Genomic DNA, 23,023 nt, shown 5'->3' with positions numbered 1-23,023 from the left:
ATCTTCGAACTCCTGGAAGAATCCTTAAATCTTTGAACGCCTGGAAGAATTCTCTGTATCAGATGATCCTCTGCTGTATATCGTAATGATAATCCTCTCGGCAAGCACTGTGTATCACTGTAATAATATTCTGATCCGATCGCTATTGCTGTTGAATGCAGAATAACGCATATTATAACGACAAAACAACCGATATATAACAAAACAACCGATATATAACAAAACAACCGATACATAACAACTAATTCGATAATCATTTGTTAAATAAATGATATCGAATTAGTTGCTATGTACTGGTACTATCTATATCTATATCTTTCAGATATCTATAGATGTCTTAAAGATATCTGAATAGACAAATCGATATTGGGAAAATAAATGATATGTATAGCATGACAATATTAATTTTATTAATTAAAAAGAGCTGTTGCAAATAATTATTGAATAAAGATCAAGGGAATATCATACACATAGGGAAATCTTAACAATCCAGATCAACGTGCATTGTAATGTCGTTGACAGAAATAAAATAATATTTGTACAAATAAGCATTATAAATTAACATAATTTGTTTGAAAAAATTAAGTATATCTTAAAAAACTATAGAATTACTACGAGTTATTTACTGCTAGCATTTGAACATTTGCAAACATATACAAAATATAATATGTCGTTTAATTATAATTATAAAGTTACATTTTATTATACAATTATTATCAAAAAATTATAAATATTTTGAAGTATTGTATATGCTTGTGGACAAGATATTTTTTACAAATAGATTACGTTTTCAACAATGTGCGTATATTCAGTTCATTATTTTTATAAAAGAAATGCATTTTTCTATTTCAAAAAGTTAAACTATTTTATACTTCGCGTTTGATTGCAGTCGAGGCTTCTTCCATTTTTTCTTTCAAAATCGGATCACTTATAGTCACAGCCGCATTTTTAACATCTCTCAAGGTTTCGCCGAGTTGCTGTATGTATCGAACGATAATTCCCTCTTGAACGTTCGTCATTTTCATGATCTCCGTGAACGATTTAGCTTGTGCCCATTCGTAGACAAGTTCCACCAAACCGAAATTCAATGACGGTATAGTCGACAATTGATATTGCTGCTCTAAATGTTCCAATTCCGCATGCACCTTGTTCATTATCTCACAACCCTGGAAAAAAAAAGAACATTGTTTTAGCTTTCCGATGCTCTTAATTATTCGATATGTAATTTTCTTTAAACTTCATTAATTATTTAAAAAAAAGACAATTGATGACACATACATTAGCGAGATTCGGTGTGAGTGTAGGTTCTGAATCTGTGCGTTGTTGAAAGATCAGTGCTGATAGCAGCGCTACTATTTCTGCTGGTTGTAAAACTGTTAACATATTCTTGAGAACCAGCTCCGTTATCAGCAATGCATTACTACTCATTTGCAACGCGACTCTTCCTTTTAAAGCAACTGCAAATCAATATTAATTGTGCCTTGAATACCGTTAATCGTCAGAGGCATATCATTCAGCGACATCAAATTTTTCTCCAAGACATTAAAAGCTTGTAGAGCTTTCAATGTAGCTTCTTCACCAGTGCCGTATAGAAAATGTGTTATTTTGTACTAGAAAGTAAAATATAAATCATGAATAATTTGGAAATAATGATAACAATTCAGGAACAAACACATCAATCAAAGATGGAGTTATATGTTTAAACATAAATATTTCTATTTATAGTGAAATTAATTGTGAAATTACCTTGTGTAACTTCATTAAATTTTCCACTTGATATACAATTCATCGAAAGCACGGTAATCCTTTTATTATGTCCATTCAAGATCCTATGAATATTTCTACTAATAAATCTTCTTCTGTAGTTTTGCATAACAACGGCAGAATAAATTTGCATATACATGTGACCGTGTTCGAACGGAGCTGCGCGACGGAAAGAGGGAGGACAAGAGGTCCTGATGGAACCTACGAGAAAGAACGGGAATGGAGGAACACATCGGCGTTTCTCTTCGAAACCCATGGAATATAGCCGGTCTTGGATGGGAGTGTGAGTTGGCTGATGGTCATCGTACGACTTCGTAACAAGGGAAGCATCCGATCGAGTAATGCTACTAAAAAAGTAATGCGGTTGCTTTAAGTAATTTCATTTGGTAGAACTTGGTCCTTTGGTTTTCTTTTCCTAGTTTTATAGCGATCGCTGTATTCTTTTTTTGTTATTAGACGATCTTTGGCGTGCTTTTGGTATAACAACCAATGTGTACCAGAATGTCTTACACATTGATAAAACATATATACGTACGTATGTTTTATCGATGTATAAGACACTCTGGTACACATTGGTTGTTATACCAGAAGGACGCCAAAAATCGCTTATTATCTTTCAATGTTACACTTTTTTATTTAAGATTATTTAAGATTGTTTTATCTGTTATCAGGTGTACAGAGATTTATCCTATGTAATACAACAATTTAGAAACAGTAAAACAGCGATTTATAACAGCGAGTTACGAAAGGTCGAGCGAGAATTATCAAATCTACCTACTTTGACTGAGATACAAAAGAAGCTCTCTGTGTTTTATCAAGTTGCAGTTGAATATCTGGAAGACGTTAAATTTTTAAATCCCTATTTGTTCGAATCTAAAAAATCAGCAAAAGCTTTGACCGAAGGCAGAGTCTTGTCAATATCATACGCGAATCATTACAACAAATTAGGTTTATTACTGCAAGTCGTGCATCATAAAAGTTCTATTCAATAATGAGTAGAACACGATAAACATTTTTCACAGTTTTTTGGCACGACACAATTGTTAAGCTCAAGGTAATAAGTTAAGAATAATATTCCTAATCTATGTCAATTATTGTATAATTGTTTTTTATAAAACATATGTTTATATATATATATATATATATATATAATCTAATACATATATATATTATATATTTATTTATAGTTATTTTATATATTATATATATATATATATATATATATATATATATATCGAAATTATCAAAGACTTGACGTGAAATGACGTCTAACGACCACCGTATTCCGCGGTTGTAATGGACCGCGGAAAATATGACTTCGCTTGAACAGGACAATGAACAAGTTTCGCACCAAGGAGATGCTTTTTAAACAAGTCAAACAGCCGACGCCGATGTCGTTTTGATAATGTGGGCAAATTAACGCGAAACGATTTATGACACGACTAAATTAATTTGATTGCGACCATCGAGATGGAAAAGCTTGTAGTGGAAAAAGGATAATATATCAGAAATCTGTCGTTATTAGAAATTATCGCATCCATTTATCTTCGACAATTATGTTATTTAACATGATAAAAAAATATAGCCCATAAATAATAATACAAAATGGTATGTAATTATAGCGTAACCCGAATTATTCAGAGAATGAATCTCGACTGAAAATAATCGCATTGTTATTGTATTTTTTAGGCAGAAGGGTGAAGGTGCCTGCGAGGGATGAACGCGAAATTACAGCGTGCTATCCCTGGAGTAAAAAAGAAATGATTATGAATATTTCAAAGCGTTCCTCCCTGAAAAGGATTACCCCTGAAAAGGATATTTATATATTGCACTTGTATTTGGCATGTGTTATAAGTATTGAAATCAAACTCGTTCAGCTAATGTTTTATTTAGATACAATAATTCAAAAATTTGTCATTTATTTATAAATCGAATATAACCCCCCTCCTCCCAATAATTTCTAAAACCAAAAAGATATAGGAATTAACAAATAAGTCGGGCAAAAATTTTTTAATCCGAATAATAATTAAAGTTAAATATTTGAGTTGTTACGAATATTTTAATTAAAAATTCTAATAAAATAAAAATTTTTACATATTAATAATAAAGAAATGATTAAAGATAAATTGTTAAATTGAGAATTTATTATTAAATTAAAAATATAATATCGAATCGTAAAAAAATTTAATACCTGCTTACTATATTCTTATTGTTTTAATTGTAATTTGAATGCAGATTATCAAAAAATTCAAGTTAAAAATTTAATAACAGCTTCACATATTCAGTAACAGATATATCAATTTAAAGATAAATTTTAAAGACATATTACATAGATTTTAAGAACATTTAATGGTTACAATTTTTAACGGCTTTTCTAAGAATTCCTTCACTATCATGAAATAATATTTTTAAACGAACACAAATCAGGCAAACACGTTAAACAGTTAATATTTACATCATACAATCACACATCTTACCGCGACCTTTCCTACTTTTTTCTACACACCTTCTATATTCTTGGTACACTCTTGCTTGACATAATTTTTATTCTGTACTCAGTAGCTCACGATCTGTGATACACAACGGACATCATGGTAGAAAATAATTCATGGGTTTGGAATTTTTTTGTGGCAGAAGGTATTCGTCAAGCAAAATGTAGTTTTTGTGAACGTGATATTATGCCTGTCATAAATATATACGACGTTTTGCAATGTCATATGCAAAAAGACGATAAGAAGCATAAAAAATTTTTCGAAGAGATCAGAAAGCAGACAATGGATTCAAAATTACAGTTGGATTCATCTTATAAAGTGACAAAGACAGAGGATATATTAAATCCAGACGTAATGTGTACATGTTGTGAACGCATAATTTCTATCGCTGATAATCCGCAGTCCAAAAAGAAAACGATACTAGAAGCATCAAAAGAGATGACAAGACATTTGAAAGCAGAACATAAAATTACAAAAAAGGAGTTTAATAGCTTAATTCAGTGGATTGAAACTGTTACAGAGTATACATGTAAGATCAACCCAGCGGACTATATCGTCCAAGTGGATAATTGTTACATGTGTAAGAATTACATTGGAGCTAAGAATGCGGTCATCTTTATAAAACATTTGATCGAAAAACATTACAATGAGAAACTTCGCGTTCCTTGGGATATAATTCCAAAGCAGTAAGTGAAACAGCGAAAATTGAATATTATTAATTTATTTTTTTCGAATAATTTATATAATTCTTACAAATAGGTTTTTAAATATAAATTGTGAATATACTCTCTGTCCAAAAAGAAACCGAACTTTTGATAGAAAATGAAACAGACCAATTTATAATTGTTCTAATAATTTATTTCAATCAATATACTCTCCATTAGCTTTGATGCATCGTCTGGCACAGTCAATTAAGTTGTTAAATGATTGTTTTATATAGTTTTTGAGATGCTGTTGAAAGTCGAGGTCACTGCCGCTTGAACGTCTTTAATGCTGCTGTGTCGCCTTTTTTTCATCGCCAAATGAAGTCGGGGGGAGAGAAAATAGTTGCATGGTGCGAATACCGCCTGATTTAGGACCATGCGACTATTTTCTCTTCCCCGGACTTCATTTGGCGATGAAAGGAAGGCGACACAGCAGCATTAAAGACGTTCAAGCGGCAGTGACCTCGGCTCTCAACAGCATCTCAAAAACTGATATAAAACAATCATTTAACAACTTAATTGACCGTGCCAGACGATGCATCGAAGCTAATGGAGAGTATATTGATTAAAATAAATTATTTGAACAATTATAAATTAGTCTGTTTCATTTTCTATCAAAAGTTCGGTTTCTTGTTGGACAGAGGGTGTATGTTGTGCATATAATTAGAGTTTACTGATTAATCCAAATTTTATATTTTTTACAGATTACAGCCTCCCTCTAAAAACGATGTTCTCAGTAATGACTTAATTAGCAATGACGAACCATCTTCTGATCTTGATAATGTGATTCCTAGTACCAGCAAAGACAGTCAACAGTCTAATGATCTTGATTCAAAATCAGTGGATGTGGAAGTACCATTTGATATCCCTGAATATTCTTCTGATATAAATCGTAGTACCAGCAGTCAACAGCCGTCTAACGTGGATCTAATGGATAATGTTCTACACGGCGGCTCACCAGTAGATGTGCCGTCATCATCTGATATTTATAATAATCTTGATAATGTGATTCCTAGTACCAGCAAAGACAGTCAACAGTCTAATGATCTTGATTCAAAATCAGTGGATGTGGAAGTACCATTTGATATCCCTGAATATTCTTCTGATATAAATCGTAGTACCAGCAGTCAACAGCCGTCTAACGTGGATCTAATGGATAATGTTCTACACGGCGGCTCACCAGTAGATGTGCCGTCATCATCTGATATTTATAATAATCTTGATAATGTGATTCCTAGTACCAGCAAAGACAGTCAACAGTCTAATGATCTTGATTCAAAATCAGTGGATGTGGAAGTACCATTTGATATCCCTGAATATTCTTCTGATCTTCCTCCTAATCCTGATATTCGTAGTACCAGCAGTCAACAGCCGTCTAACGTGCCGTCATCATCTGATATTTATAATACCAGCTCAAGAAAACGCAAAAAAATCACTCAAACAAAAAAACCTTTAAATAAAAGAAAAAAATCCAACTTAGAATTAAAAGAATCAATCGAAAAAAATTATGAACAAATTTTAAAATTAATGCACAAAACAAACCAAAATTCGATAACGATGGATAAATTAATGAAAAAGAATTCGGAAATATTAGATCAAATATTCGAGAATATTAATTAATAATATATTAATTATAATTAATATATGTATTAGTTTTTGGAACTTTTAATTTTAATTTTGATTTACATACACGATTTCGATACACTTTTTACTTTCATAAATTTGACGAAAACGTTTTTTGTAAAACGTTACTTGAAAAAATAAGTAAGAGATAATGCGTTTATAATGATTATTAATTTTCATTATAACTTTAATGCAAAAAAAAGATATATTTCGTAAAACAATCGACACAATTATAAATTTGTATTACATTAATACAGGCCTGCGGTTAGCACTTTTGGTCGATTTTACTTATTACAGTTCCTGCTTCTTTTGTTTCATAGCATCTAGTTTGTACGCGGAACATAAGATGTTCAGATGTTTAGAACGATATTAATTATAAATCAGATAGTTTTATTGCTCCATACATTGTTTGTAAAGTTATTATTGTTATGATTGTTATTATTATGTTATAAGGTCAAAAGTAACACTGAAATGAAACACGAATTTTAATCGTATCTATACATACAATTAATATGCGTTTTAGTATTCTAATTTTATAATACTTATAACAATTATAATTATAATAGTAATTATAATAACTTTAGAAAGAATAAAAAGTGCAAGGGTAATGTGTGCAGAACGATTTACAATTATAATCATTCATGAACTCGAGCATCTTACTATATATTATAATAATCAATATTATAATTATAAGTGTAATAACTTTAGAAACAATATATGAATGATTTTTAACTATAATCATTTTTTAACTCGAGCATCTTTCGTTTCGGCGAGAAGTCTAGAGAAACTATGAAACAAAAGGAGCGGGGATAGCAGTAGACAAAATCGACAGAAAAGTGCAAACTAACCACGGGCCTGCATTAATGTAACACAAATTTATAATTATATCGATTGTTTTATGTAATATATCCTTTTCTTTTAATTGACACCACTTATCAAACATCGACAAGGAATTAAAGTAACATTACGTATTATATGACATGATCTGATGATTATTGAGTTTGTAAAAATAATTTTTCAAATGTATTGTGTGAACAAATATTTAAACCGTTTTTAGATTTCATATCATTTATCATTTATTGATGATATTAATGACATTAATGAAATAATTATAATGAATAAAATGACATTTTTATATATAAGCATAATATGGCATCTTTCTTCCTTTACACCACCCTTGTTCATCTTCGTCTTCCAGCTTCTCGAATACATCTCCTGAGAAAAGTTTTGAGAAAAAATTAATTATATATATTAATTTATATATTTTTACATTATTTATATTAAATAATTATATTATAGATTTATATATATATATATATATATATATATATATATAAAATATCAAATAACTATATTGGTTGCATTTTAAATTATATTAATCGTAAGAAACAAAATGAGTCAATTGTATTCCTATTTTTCGCTATAGATACAGAAAATTATGTCATATCAAATTAATTATGCATACAAATCAAATTGATTGACTCTAAAATTTTGCGAAAAACAAAATCCTATGTAGGTACCTTGCTTAAAACTAAGTTCGTCCGCCTCGGCTCCTTCGTAGTCGTACAACCCTCGCACGGGAACCCCTGGTTTTCCATTGTCGACCAATGGTTCACCACCTTCCTCGTCCCATTCCTCCTCTTCGAATGGGTTTGACTCTTGCTTGGCGTTAGTACCGTTACTGCAATCATCATACATTTCACACGCGGTTCTTACTAGTTAACTAGATAAAGAGCTTTATAAGAGTCGCTTTTGCAACAAACTTATGTAATAGTCTATTGACGTTATCGCTCTCGTTGTTCTTTTCCGAAGACTGCTTGCTCGAACTTATTGTGTCGGTTTTGCTATCTCCGTGATTGCTGTCCGCTCATACTACACGGCTGATGGACTTTGATTTTGATTTGTTGTTGACCGGTGGAAATTCCTGATTTGAAATATGTGGAAATATATTAGATACGTTTCAATGAAATTCGCATAGTGTGTAACCGCGATGCACGAATTTATCTCGTTGAAAATGCCATGCGTGTAACCAAATGTTTCATATGATTCGAGAATCGCTCACTGCGAATGTTTAATTAGCATGCCAACGATGCATGTGCGATTTTGTTAAAGCCTTTTCATTATTTCACCTGGTCTATCTTCTCAATAATCTCAATAATCTTATTACATATGTCAAGATATAACGAATACAAGGAAAAATTGACCGATTCGATGTCCTATGTCTTTGCATAGTGAGCACTGCTCACTCGACAATTCAAGAAAATATTTTTATAGAGAAGATAGACTATCTCTCATCGTACATCTGTATTTTCATTACAATTCATTTTTACAATTTTAAAAAGCGCATATTTACAAAGCGCAACAAGGCTCGAGATTGCAATTTTTTGAGATGAATTCTAACACGATAAGGACAGGACTCTATATAGACAGATTATATGAATTATGAGTAGTTAAAGAAATGTTACAATAATTTTTAGTCACAGATGTATTATTATTGCGTTATTTTTTGATGAAAATTTAATGAGACATTTTAAATGAGATATTCTTGAACGATATAATTCGTAGCTTTCCGATAAATATATACAGAACTTTATGCTATATCAAGCAAAAAATTAATGTATACAATAACCATCGCATTTTCTTTGGAATTTACTTCTTTCTTTCGTATATGTTTCATGTTTATATATAAATTTAAATTAAATGTCTATATAAGTTTTGTAATCTAATTTCCATTAAATGCCCATTTGATTATATATTACATTGCTTCGATTATAAATTAAAATACTATTAGAGTATAATTTACGAATATTTGAAAAGTTTATAGCTGAAAGAAAGTACGACAGTCCTGATAAAGTTTGGTTTATAAAAAAACCTCTTTTATTCGCAAACTTAATTGCATATTATATTTCCATTGTTTAATTCCATATGTATATAATACGACACTTTCATAATAATATAATATTTCTAAGCATGTGAAACATGCAGATGTGCCGCATGTGATTTTCAACAATCGGTTGCAGGCATATATGACTGTTGTTAAGCTCGATGTGACTTATATTCATATTTTAATAATATTATAATTATCCATACCGTATACCATAAACAGGATAATAAGCATCTTGAAAGGAGACAATTTACAAACTTTTGAGGATTACAGAATTTTGTAGAATCTAAGTCTAATCTAAGTCTAATCATAAACGATTAAAATACAATGTTTTCATTGATTATTTTTGTTATAATGATGATAATTCTTTTAATTTTATAAAATGTATCACTCAAATAAGAATAAATTTGCTTAGATTAGGCAGATTTATCTTTTCTCTTATCTTATGATACAAATATCATGAATAAATAAAAAATATTTCAAAAGTATGTATAATCTCTTTTGAACGATATATAATTTTGCAATATTTCGTGACTTGTATTTCCTGCCTTTGTCGCAATGTGTGTTACCTCAATAGTTTGTAAATTCGTTCCTCCTATATCTGCCATCCAGGGGAGGAGGCTATTCCATGTTCACCTTTAGGCAGAGATCCGTGCGATTACGTGCGAGTGCAAGCGCTGAGCGGATTTACGGTTAATTCGGTTAAGCCGGCTAAGAGCTAGAAGCTGAGAAAGGAAACCCATCTTGGATGACCTCGCAACCAGCTGGGACATCCGCGTTTAAAAGCTGTCGCGTGCTTGCTTTTAATCGGCGCCGACGACCTCTCGATCGTCTCAACGTGGCCGATCGAGATAGATCGTAGGCCGGACGGACTTTGAATATGTTTAACAATTATAAAATGAGATTACACGGGCGGCGCGTGTCACGTGTGTAACGTGTAAACAAAACTTTACATGCAGATCCTCGCCGACCGGGCGTTAATTGATGAGTGTGATGGAGCCTGCCGGAAGCGCCTCCTTCGACTTCGAGCCCTTCGTGATCTCGCGGAACTCCTCTGTGTAGTCCTGCATAATAGCAATGTCCCAAAACAATCACATGCATGCATTCCGGAAAATTGCAATAATGAAACGTATCTTTTTGGAGCGTAAGGTTTTTTATATATAAGTTAGTTAAACTGAAATTATATATAAGTTAATTAAACTGGAAAATATTGATAAGATCGGCAATGCCTGTAACCCGTGATCATTATAAAATGACGATTGATGAATTCGCGTTATGTACAACGATTAGATAAATTTTCTATAAATTTATAAGATATTACTCCTTTTTAGGAGAATGTCCTAAATAAGTATTTAGTAAGATAAATATAAGATTACGAGTTAGAAGCCTCAAGAAAATTCAAAGGACAAAACATTATTGTAAGCAAATTTTTTTCGGAAACGCGATTGTACAAAAGCATAATTTTTATTTAATGTTATACGATGCAATTTGATGACACAGCGATAAGTTGTGAGAGAGTTAAAAACTTTGATTAAATATGCCCGTTCGCCTTCCTTTAAGTATGATCTTATTCTTCATTTTATCACGAATAGGATATCATTTTTATTATTGTCCATTATAAAAAGTTATCGATATTTTACTTATTACACACTTTTAATGCAGACAAAATTTACTTTTTCCTCAATGAAACTCTTTATTTCCTAAAAATATCGATATCTTTATATTTTATGTTAAATGTTTCAAGGAAAATGACGGCAAACATTATGGTATTCTATGTTGTGCCGGAAATAAAAAAATATGTGGCGAGACGCACATAACGATTCGAGTAATGGTAAAATTATTGTAAAATAAAGGGAAGAGCTATAGAGTAATATTCAGTCCACGCTACAGCTATATGCTTTTCTAATAATAGATCTTCAACCACGAGCAGGGTGTCCTGGCAAGTTTTTCATATTCATTAAATCTAATAGAACATTGAGAAATGAGGATTTTAATTTTATTATTTTTAATTTTATTATTTTCAGTTTTATTATTAATTTAAATTATTGTAAGCTGAATTTAATGGTAATACTGAGAGCCCGCAATCAATATTGATTATGATAGACGCAATCGTATCATATTTATACAATAATATATAATTGATATAATATATTTGAATATATAATTTAAGGCAAAATACATTTGTGTAATTTTTAAATTTACAATTATCATACATGATGGATCATATATATAGTTGCACAATAATGAAAAAGGGATCATTGGATCCTGCGATATATTCAGACATTCGCGAATGCCGAAGAGGACGTCTTTGAAGAACTGTAGTCGCTGCGCCTCCATTTCCTGATACTTCTCAAATACTTGCGTCATGTCTTCCATGTATTTTGGATTGTATTGATTGATTTCTTGAAGCGCCGCCTCGTACTTCTCCTTCGCCTTTTGCACCTCCTCTTTTGTTTTTTGCACTCTGTCCTGCATTTTCTTCACCTGTCAAAAGAGACGAGGAAAAAATTTAGAAATCTTACAGAGAGCGTTCTTCTTTAATGTTGACTTGAACGTAAGGACTGGTCGGTATCACGGGATACAGTCTAATAGTTTGAAGCTTTTATAAAGCGGCTTTAAACTTTACGGTTATATAAACTTTATGATGGTAAAAGTTTATATAAAAGTACGCTTCGTATATATGTATTAAAATTAAACCTTTTTCATCTTTCACGCAATTTGCATTCAATCTTCAACATAACGATTATCACGCGACACTAAATTGATTATTTCGTTAGTTTACAAAGTTCAAAATCTACAAATGAGTAGTTAGTACTAGGCCGGTTCTAACGCAGGGATCTCAGGGGGATGAGGGGCGAGGGGATCTCAGCGGCGCGGGGGAATGACGTCACGCAGGATGGAGGGGGGATGACGTCACGCGGGACGGAGGGAATTTCGATGGCGCGGGGGCTGCGGGGCGGGGGACGCACGTATAAACAAAAATGGCGGTATTCCTATGAAGAAGATTTTGGGTCTCTCTCTATTCCTCCCTCTCTCTCGCTCTCTCTTTATCCCTTTATATTTCTATCCCTCTCTCTCCCTCTCCATCCCTCTATCCCTCTATCTATCTCTTTATCCCTTTTATCTCTCTTTCTCTCTCTGTATTATCGCAAGTATACAATATTAGTCATAAACTTATATTTTGAGATATTTCGGGGTCCGACGTTTTCGAGCAATCTGTGAATCATAGCGAGATAACAACACATTTTTGAGATATTATACAATATTACCAGTTAACAAACAATATAAATAGAAGTATTCTTTGAAGGATTGGGTGGATGGAAATGCGTGCGAAGAAATTACGTCATGATTTTGTTACAATTAAAAATATATATATAATTTATTTAAATGTGTGTGTTTAATAAAAAGTATACAATATAAAAAAATAATAATAATAATATATAAAATAGACCGTCGGGCTATGTTGGGGAAGCCGTTTCTGAAAACAGAAGAAAACATACGCATTTCATTAGTTTAAATTATTTTAATAATTTATTTTAAAATACTTTTGATATATAATAAATTAAGATACTTACAATGTTATCCATCATCTATTTTAATTTGTGCAAATAGGGCACATGTTGCAGGCCAATATTTGATTCAAAGATCTTCTGCACTCTTTGCATGACATATTTTCCAAATGAACATAAGCTATGGTTCTATGTTCTCGAACAGCACTAGTTTCTTCATACTGATCCGGTGCTTCTAGAAAGCATTCGATACAAAATTTTAATCCATTTTCCATGTAGTAATATGAAATGCAACATATCTTTGTTGCTTGATTGTATGTCATTATTTCAGATATGCTTAAATCTCGCTGTTTCTTTTGTAACCGTTCATCAAGAATATCGACACTATTGTCACTATCATAATCACTGTCCTTCGCCAAGGGTTCTATATCAGATCCATCATCTTCCATCTCTCTCCTCTCTCTCTCCTCTCTCTCTATCTCCATCCGCTCCGCCACAACTGGATCCATCCAATAATCGTAATCATCATCCGTATCGTCGTCGATGATAATTACGTTTTCTTCAGCCATTGCACAAGACTAACGAAACACAGAAGAGCAACGAAAGAAATGATACTCTAGTGCAGCAGACCACCGAAACACAGAAGAGCAACGAAAGAAATGATACTCTAGTGCAGCAGAGTCCTCTTCATTATATTTTTTTAACATACACAATATAAATAGAAGTATTCTTTGAAGGATTGGGCGGATGGAAATACGTAGATAACAACACATTTTTGAGATATTTCGGGGTCCGACGTTTTCGAGCAATCTGTGAATCATAGCGAGATAACAACACATTTTCAACCCTAGGTTCAGTTACAAAAATTTTTTTCTTTTGTGCCTTCAACAATCTCTGAAAGTTTGTTGGCTGAATATAAGAAGGATCGAAGCGCATCAGATCATAGTACGTGATTTGAAAGCGCATCGACACGACGGTATAGCAAAGGTATAGTCAAAAAGTATAGTGTTCTGTCAGAAAGTAGTGTTCTGTCAGTGTTGTGTGATAATATATATATATATATATATATATATATATATTGTGTGATTATATATAAAATGGAAAACATCGAACAGACTGAACGCGACCTGGTGGAGCAATCCAGCCAAATTGCCACCTTGGGCGAATATTTTGCATGGCTACAACGATGCAACGAGTACATCGAGTCGCTGGAAGAGCAAAGTCGGATCAAACGACCACGATTATCGATCGGGAATCGACAATCGCTGATTGCTCGAATCGCGCGACTCGAAGGTGCAAAGACTCGATTGCAGAGACAGTTTATACCCAGTGGTGGTAATTACAGTGGCGACAATAACGCGGGTGCCGGATGTAGCGCGCATCAAAATGAACTTGTGTGGCGCGAGATTGATACCGCGTTCGATAACCGTATTCTAACCGGTGCTGTGATTAACGCAAACCATATCGAACCTCGTCAATTTCTCGAGGACGCCAAAGACATCGTGCTCGAGCAAGTGCAAGACGTTATAAGAAGATACAACAGTGTAAAATTGAACACTATATTCAACGGTGAATTTGTGTCGGGTGATAAGCGTGCAAATAAAAGTACCAATACGAGAAACTGTGAACTCTTTCACACATCCGATTTACACGAGTGGTACGAGCGTCGCGTTATCGAACCCACTCTAGCATCGCTGGAAGAATTTCAGGAACGCGATAGCGGGTGGGCATTGTCGCGAATATTGAATTTGACTGTAAATATAAATAAGTATAATCCTATGCGCGCGGGATGTTATATTAAATTGCCGCGAGAAATTATGATGAAGAGAGCTGTAATTAATGTACAATCCAGAGACAATGCGTGTTTCGCGTGGGCAGTGGTGGCCGCTCTATACCCCGCTGAAAGAGACACAAATCGGGAATCTTCATATCCCCACTATACGACGGTGTTAAATGTACAAAATATTGAGTTTCCGATGACGTTGAACCAACTAAAAAAGTTTGAACATATAAACAATATCTCCATCAACGTGTACAGCATCAAGAAGGAGAACAGCATTGTCCCGGTACGTCTTTCGGAGCAAAAACGAAATAAACACGTCAATCTGTTGTATGTGGAAGACGGTAACAGCGTCGGACATTTCGCATGGATCAAAATATCGCGACTTGTCAGTTCACAGTTGAGTAAAAAGGATCACAAGATATATATCTGTGATCGGTACGTATAATTTAAATAGTTTATGTAATTATAAAATATAATGCATTGCATAAATCTTTAATTTAAATATTCTTTTACAGATGCTTGCACTATTTCGGATCGGAGGACAAGTTGCAGTCACATACGGTAGACTGCGGAAAAATAAACGACTGCGCTATCCGATTGCCGAGCGATAAGGACAAGTGGCTCGAGTTCAACAACTACACGAGGAAAGAGCGGCTTCCATTTGTGATCTATGCCGATTTGGAATGTGCGTTGACAAAGACTAACGAAGAAAAAAATTATCAGCATCATAAGGTATTTAGTATAGCGTATTATATGCATTGTTCGTTCGACGACTCGTTATCCGCATACCATTCTCGCCGCAGTATTGATTGTATCGCGTGGTTCGCCGAAGAACTTAAAAATTTAGCGTTACGTGTAAAGAATATTTTAATGACTACAAATGTCTCCATGGTAAATTTAACATCGGACGAGTGGGAAAAATTTCACAGCGCAACGCATTGCCATATTTGCGAAAAACCGTTTACGCAAGAAGACGATACACGCGTACGCGATCATTGTCATTTGACCGGACGATATAGGGGTCCCGCGCACTCAAATTGCAATCTAAATTACAAAGAATCATTATATATTCCGATAGTCTTCCACAATTTATCAGGTTACGACGCGCATTTCATTATCGAGGATATAGCCACAGCGTTCGAAGGGAAAATCGAATTACTTCCAATAACCAAGGAAAAATATATATCGTTTACAAAAACTGTTAAAGTTGCACAAGACAATTGGAAAAATTATATAAAATTAAGTTTTATCGATTCGTACAAATTTCTTACGGCAAGTCTCGACAAATTGGCATCTTATCTAGACAAAGACAAATTCAAAATTTTAAAATCAGAATTTCAAAATTTATCTGCAGAAAATTTCAGTTTATTAACACGGAAAGGCGTCTTTCCGTACGAATACGTCGACTCTGTAGATAGGTTGCAAGATACGTGTTTACCACCGCGCGAATCGTTTTACAGTTCTTTGACCGGTGAAACTATATCCGAGAGCGATTACGCGCACGCCGAGAACATCTGGACGCGATTCTCCATTCGAACGCTAGACGAGTATAGCGATTTGTACCTGAAAATCGACGTCTTGTTATTAGCCGATATTTTTGAAAACTTTCGCGATAGTTGCATCAAAAGTTACGGACTCGACCCCGCGTATTATTATACTCTTCCCGGATACACGTGGGATGCCATGTTAAAGCATACAAAGATTACATTCGAATTGCTTACCGACATCGACATGGTCATGTTTATCGAACGCGGTATACGCGGTGGTCTGAGTCAGTGTTCCAACAGATACGCGCGCGCTAATAACAAGTACATGCAACAATCGTACGATCCATCGAAACCATCGTCGTACTTGATGTATTTCGATATAAATAATTTGTACGGATGGGCAATGTGTCAACCGTTGCCCTATGCCGATTTTCGATGGGTCGACGACGTGTCGAATTTTGACGTAGCATCGATCGCGTTAGATTCGCCTACGGGTTATATCCTCGAAGTCGATCTCGAGTATCCGCAACATCTTCACGATACGCACATTGACCTACCGTTTTGCCCGACACGCGACAAGCCGCCCGGCAAGCGGCAAGACAAACTCCTCGCAACGCTATACGATAAGAAGCGTTACGTGATACACTACCGTAACCTACAGCAATGTACGCGACACGACCTTCGCGTTACAAAAATACATCGCATATTACAATTTACACAATCTCCGTGGCTTCGCAGTTATATCGAATTAAATACACAGTTTAGAACACTCGCGAAAAATGATTTTGAAAAAAATTTATATAAACTGATGAATAACGCGGTATTTGGTAAGACGATGGAAAATGTGCGTAATCGTGTCGATGTAAAATTATTAACAAAGTGGGACGGACGATACGGAGCAGAAGCAATGATAGCGAAACCAAATTTTCATAGTAGAAGCGTCTTTTCGGAAAATTTGGTTGCCATAGAATTACGCAAACTTGAAGTGAAATTTTATAAACCAATCTATGTCGGCATGTGCATACTCGACATTTCTAAAACGTGCTTGTACGAATTTCATCATGAGTACATGTCACCGCTATATCGTGATAAATGCCGGGTAATGTACACCGACACAGACAGTCTTATATACCACATTGAGTGCGAAGATGTCTATGAAAATATGAAACATGATATCGCTAGTTTCGATACGAGCGATTATCCAATTGATAACGCGTACGGTATACCGCTCGTGAATAAAAAAGTACCGGGTTTAATGAAAGATGAAAATAACGGCGCGATAATGACCGAATTCGTCGGGCTTAGAGCAAAAATGTATGCGATGAGAGTGGACGGGAAAAAGGATACGAAGAAGGTTAAAGGTGTCAAAAGTAACGTTGTTGCGAGAACGATAACATTCGACGATTACACGCGGTGTCTGAATGACGAAATAGAAATGATACGACAGCAATCTTGCATAAGATCGAAATTGCACAAAGTGTATACCGTCCGCGAGACGAAAATTGCTCTGAATCCGTACGATGACAAGCGGTATATCGTACCTGATTCGACCGACACATTACCATGGGGACATTATAGGATACCCTTATAATATAATATATATAATGTAATGTAATATAGTATGTGATATAATGTCAGATATTATTTTTGTATATGTATCTCATATGTATATGTATTTCATATATTGTATTATATACGATTATTGGAAAGGATGTATTAATAAAGATTTTTGTATTTTTATATATTTCATGTATATTTTTTATATGTTGTACATATTTTTTCTTAAATTTAAAAATAAATACAATTTGTATGAATTAAATCACATTGTCCTTATGTATCCAAGAATTGTGCGAATTGTCAAATCCCAACCATTTCACGTAAACCTCGTTATCCCTCCTACGCAGTATTTTCTCCACGAGATACACGTCCGGATAATTCGCGCAATGCAACTCGTACTCGTAGAACGCTCCAGCAATAGATTTTTTGCGATAATCCTCCAGTAGATAGCTTACGGGATTAGTATGTTGTACTTTTGCAATTTTAAACACTTCGGTTGTCCAATTTGGCGTGTAACCTTTCTCGAAAACTGTCTTGTACTTGCTAACGCGTACCGAGTTACCTACTTTGAATTTCGCCGGACCCGCGATATTTACATGGTTGTACACAGTAGCCAAGAGTCTTTCAGCGATCGCGGGAGTAACGTCGACGGGTCGCATACCGATAGTTCGATGCTTGCGCGCGTTGTAATCCGATACGAGTCGCGGCAACGCGCTGATCCACTTGTAAGATCCGTTCAGCGTAAACATCTTCCACATGTCGTTTTTCAGCGTGCGATTGAATCGCTCAACGATCGATGCCTTCAATACCGAATATGTAGAATAGTGATTGATGTCATGTTTCCGCATGAGCCGTTGCACGTCAGCGTTATAAAATTCCTTCCCCATATCAGTCTGTAAGTTTTTCGGACATCTTTTGCTATCTTGAATTATCTCGGCGATAGCGTCAGCTGTCTCGCTTCCACCTTTACTCTTGAGTGGTATGGCCCACGCGTGCTTGCTCAACGCATCTATGACTGTGAGTATGTAGTGGTAACCTCTGTTGAAACGAGAGTACGGACGCATCTCGACAATGTCAGCTTGCCACAGGTCATCGTATCCCCGCACTATGACGTGTCTTCGGGGAAAATTTTTTCTCGCCGGCGCGTGCAATTCGTTCACCAACTGCCGTTTCTCTAAACTATGTTGTTTCTTCACTTCCTCGGTTATTCCCGATCGCCGATCCATCGTTGTTTCGATTCGTCGATCAAACGATGTGTGCCTCGAGTATCACCGTGCGTTTTATCATTCGTTGCTAGACGTTCCTGGCCCGTTCGATAGCCGTTCAAAGCTGTTCGATAGCCGTTCATAGCCGTTCGTAGCTGTTCGATAGCCGTTCGATAGCCGTTCGATAGCTGTTCATAGCTGTTCGATAGCCATTCATAGCTGTTCGATAGCCGTTCCCAACCCGTTCGATAAACCTTTGTAGATGCTCATAGCTGTTCGATAACCGTTTTAGCTGTTCGATAGCCGTTCCCAACCCGTTCGATAAACCTTTGTAGATGTTTAATAATTGTACAATAGCCGTTCCTAAATCGTTCACTACAGCCGCTCATTACAGGTTGATAGCCGTTTCTGAATTAGTGTTAATCGCACGCCGAAGCTCGTTTATCGCAGTCTGCAAAGCTCGCACATCCTTCTCGAACGCAGTCAGCAGAAAGAATCAGACGAGAAGCTGACTGCGTTCGAGAAGGATGTGCGAGCTTTGCAGACTGCGATAAACGAGCTTCGGCGTGCGATTAACACTAATTCAGAAACGGCTATCAACCTGTAATGAGCGGCTGTAGTGAACGATTTAGGAACGGCTATTGTACAATTATTAAACATCTACAAAGGTTTATCGAACGGGTTGGGAACGGCTATCGAACAGCTAAAACGGTTATCGAACAGCTATGAGCATCTACAAAGGTTTATCGAACGGGTTGGGAACGGCTATCGAACAGCTATGAATGGCTATCGAACAGCTATGAACAGCTATCGAACGGCTATCGAACGGCTATCGAACAGCTACGAACGGCTATGAACGGCTATCGAACAGCTTTGAACGGCTATCGAACGGGCCAGGAACGTCTAGCAACGAATGATAAAACGCACGGTGATACTCGAGGCACACATCGTTTGATCGACGAATCGAAACAACGATGGATCGGCGATCGGGAATAACCGAGGAAGTGAAGAAACAACATAGTTTAGAGAAACGGCAGTTGGTGAACGAATTGCACGCGCCGGCGAGAAAAAATTTTCCCCGAAGACACGTCATAGTGCGGGGATACGATGACCTGTGGCAAGCTGACATTGTCGAGATGCGTCCGTACTCTCGTTTCAACAGAGGTTACCACTACATACTCACAGTCATAGATGCGTTGAGCAAGCACGCGTGGGCCATACCACTCAAGAGTAAAGGTGGAAGCGAGACAGCTGACGCTATCGCCGAGATAATTCGAGATAGCAAAAGATGTCCGAAAAACTTACAGACTGATATGGGGAAGGAATTTTATAACGCTGACGTGCAACGGCTCATGCGGAAACATGACATCAATCACTATTCTACATATTCGGTATTGAAGGCATCGATCGTTGAGCGATTCAATCGCACGCTGAAAAACGACATGTGGAAGATGTTTACGCTGAACGGATCTTACAAGTGGATCAGCGCGTTGCCGCGACTCGTATCGGATTACAACGCGCGCAAGCATCGAACTATCGGTATGCGACCCGTCGACGTTACTCCCGCGATCGCTGAAAGACTCTTGGCTACTGTGTACAACCATGTAAATATCGCGGGTCCGGCGAAATTCAAAGTAGGTAACTCGGTACGCGTTAGCAAGTACAAGACAGTTTTCGAGAAAGGTTACACGCCAAATTGGACAACCGAAGTGTTTAAAATTGCAAAAGTACAACATACTAATCCCGTAAGCTATCTACTGGAGGATTATCGCAAAAAATCTATTGCTGGAGCGTTCTACGAGTACGAGTTGCATTGCGCGAATTATCCGGACGTGTATCTCGTGGAGAAAATACTGCGTAGGAGGGATAACGAGGTTTACGTGAAATGGTTGGGATTTGACAATTCGCACAATTCTTGGATACATAAGGACAATGTGATTTAATTCATACAAATTGTATTTATTTTTAAATTTAAGAAAAAATATGTACAACATATAAAAAATATACATGAAATATATAAAAATACAAAAATCTTTATTAATACATCCTTTCCAATAATCGTATATAATACAATATATGAAATACATATACATATGAGATACATATACAAAAATAATATCTGACATTATATCACATACTATATTACATTACATTATATATATTATATTATAAGGGTATCCTATAATGTCCCCATGGTAATGTGTCGGTCGAATCAGGTACGATATACCGCTTGTCATCGTACGGATTCAGAGCAATTTTCGTCTCGCGGACGGTATACACTTTGTGCAATTTCGATCTTATGCAAGATTGCTGTCGTATCATTTCTATTTCGTCATTCAGACACCGCGTGTAATCGTCGAATGTTATCGTTCTCGCAACAACGTTACTTTTGACACCTTTAACCTTCTTCGTATCCTTTTTCCCGTCCACTCTCATCGCATACATTTTTGCTCTAAGCCCGACGAATTCGGTCATTATCGCGCCGTTATTTTCATCTTTCATTAAACCCGGTACTTTTTTATTCACGAGCGGTATACCGTACGCGTTATCAATTGGATAATCGCTCGTATCGAAACTAGCGATATCATGTTTCATATTTTCATAGACATCTTCGCACTCAATGTGGTATATAAGACTGTCTGTGTCGGTGTACATTACCCGGCATTTATCACGATATAGCGGTGACATGTACTCATGATGAAATTCGTACAAGCACGTTTTAGAAATGTCGAGTATGCACATGCCGACATAGATTGGTTTATAAAATTTCACTTCAAGTTTGCGTAATTCTATGGCAACCAAATTTTCCGAAAAGACGCTTCTACTATGAAAATTTGGTTTCGCTATCATTGCTTCTGCTCCGTATCGTCCGTCCCACTTTGTTAATAATTTTACATCGACACGATTACGCACATTTTCCATCGTCTTACCAAATACCGCGTTATTCATCAGTTTATATAAATTTTTTTCAAAATCATTTTTCGCGAGTGTTCTAAACTGTGTATTTAATTCGATATAACTGCGAAGCCACGGAGATTGTGTAAATTGTAATATGCGATGTATTTTTGTAACGCGAAGGTCGTGTCGCGTACATTGCTGTAGGTTACGGTAGTGTATCACGTAACGCTTCTTATCGTATAGCGTTGCGAGGAGTTTGTCTTGCCGCTTGCCGGGCGGCTTGTCGCGTGTCGGGCAAAACGGTAGGTCAATGTGCGTATCGTGAAGATGTTGCGGATACTCGAGATCGACTTCGAGGATATAACCCGTAGGCGAATCTAACGCGATCGATGCTACGTCAAAATTCGACACGTCGTCGACCCATCGAAAATCGGCATAGGGCAACGGTTGACACATTGCCCATCCGTACAAATTATTTATATCGAAATACATCAAGTACGACGATGGTTTCGATGGATCGTACGATTGTTGCATGTACTTGTTATTAGCGCGCGCGTATCTGTTGGAACACTGACTCAGACCACCGCGTATACCGCGTTCGATAAACATGACCATGTCGATGTCGGTAAGCAATTCGAATGTAATCTTTGTATGCTTTAACATGGCATCCCACGTGTATCCGGGAAGAGTATAATAATACGCGGGGTCGAGTCCGTAACTTTTGATGCAACTATCGCGAAAGTTTTCAAAAATATCGGCTAATAACAAGACGTCGATTTTCAGGTACAAATCGCTATACTCGTCTAGCGTTCGAATGGAGAATCGCGTCCAGATGTTCTCGGCGTGCGCGTAATCGCTCTCGGATATAGTTTCACCGGTCAAAGAACTGTAAAACGATTCGCGCGGTGGTAAACACGTATCTTGCAACCTATCTACAGAGTCGACGTATTCGTACGGAAAGACGCCTTTCCGTGTTAATAAACTGAAATTTTCTGCAGATAAATTTTGAAATTCTGATTTTAAAATTTTGAATTTGTCTTTGTCTAGATAAGATGCCAATTTGTCGAGACTTGCCGTAAGAAATTTGTACGAATCGATAAAACTTAATTTTATATAA

General features: G+C 35.8%; 4 protein-coding genes and 1 pseudogene across 6 annotated transcripts; 3 read left to right on the top strand and 2 right to left on the bottom strand.

Annotated features, from left to right (window-relative positions):
• Nucleotides 1–388: 388 nt before the first annotated feature.
• LOC145970425 (uncharacterized) lies at nucleotides 389–1,662 on the bottom strand. The gene is made up of 2 exons (XM_083097233.1): nucleotides 1,279–1,662; nucleotides 389–1,166 (listed from the first exon to the last, which is right to left on the bottom strand). Exons 1-2 carry the CDS (start codon nucleotides 1,426–1,428, stop codon nucleotides 867–869), a joined length of 450 nt encoding a protein of 149 aa, XP_082953359.1. The 5' UTR covers nucleotides 1,429–1,662; the 3' UTR covers nucleotides 389–866.
• Nucleotides 757–3,852, top strand: LOC145970428 (uncharacterized). Of its 3 annotated transcripts, none has more exons than XM_083097242.1 (4): nucleotides 757–2,119; nucleotides 2,436–2,818; nucleotides 3,095–3,372; nucleotides 3,454–3,852. In XM_083097242.1, exons 1-2 carry the CDS (start codon nucleotides 2,060–2,062, stop codon nucleotides 2,754–2,756), a joined length of 381 nt encoding a protein of 126 aa, XP_082953368.1. In that variant the 5' UTR covers nucleotides 757–2,059; the 3' UTR covers nucleotides 2,757–2,818; nucleotides 3,095–3,372; nucleotides 3,454–3,852. The 3 variants fall into 3 exon arrangements, with proteins under 3 accessions (XP_082953368.1, XP_082953367.1, XP_082953366.1); XM_083097241.1 differs by having other exon boundaries at nucleotides 3,014–3,372; XM_083097240.1 differs by having other exon boundaries at nucleotides 758–2,119; nucleotides 2,952–3,372.
• A 311-nt stretch (nucleotides 3,853–4,163) lies between these two features.
• Nucleotides 4,164–7,731, top strand: LOC145970371 (uncharacterized). Its single transcript, XM_083097100.1, has 2 exons — nucleotides 4,164–4,942; nucleotides 5,665–7,731. Exons 1-2 carry the CDS (start codon nucleotides 4,356–4,358, stop codon nucleotides 6,578–6,580), a joined length of 1,503 nt encoding a protein of 500 aa, XP_082953226.1. The 5' UTR covers nucleotides 4,164–4,355; the 3' UTR covers nucleotides 6,581–7,731.
• The window catches only part of LOC145970600 (protein kinase C and casein kinase substrate in neurons protein 1-like), a 39,213-nt pseudogene continuing 23,741 nt past the window's right edge, over nucleotides 7,552–23,023 (bottom strand).
• On the top strand, nucleotides 14,074–15,204 carry LOC145969731 (uncharacterized). The gene has a single exon (XM_083095935.1). The coding sequence runs from the start codon at nucleotides 14,074–14,076 to the stop codon at nucleotides 15,202–15,204; it is 1,131 nt and encodes a 376-aa protein (XP_082952061.1).

This window comes from Camponotus vicinus, unplaced genomic scaffold, assembly GCF_025532165.1.
Source record: "Camponotus vicinus isolate PSW18456_S1 unplaced genomic scaffold, iyCamVici1.0 SCAF_4, whole genome shotgun sequence".
Taxonomy (NCBI): Eukaryota; Metazoa; Arthropoda; class Insecta; order Hymenoptera; family Formicidae; genus Camponotus; species Camponotus vicinus.
This window is presented reverse-complemented; position numbering and strand designations above follow the sequence as displayed.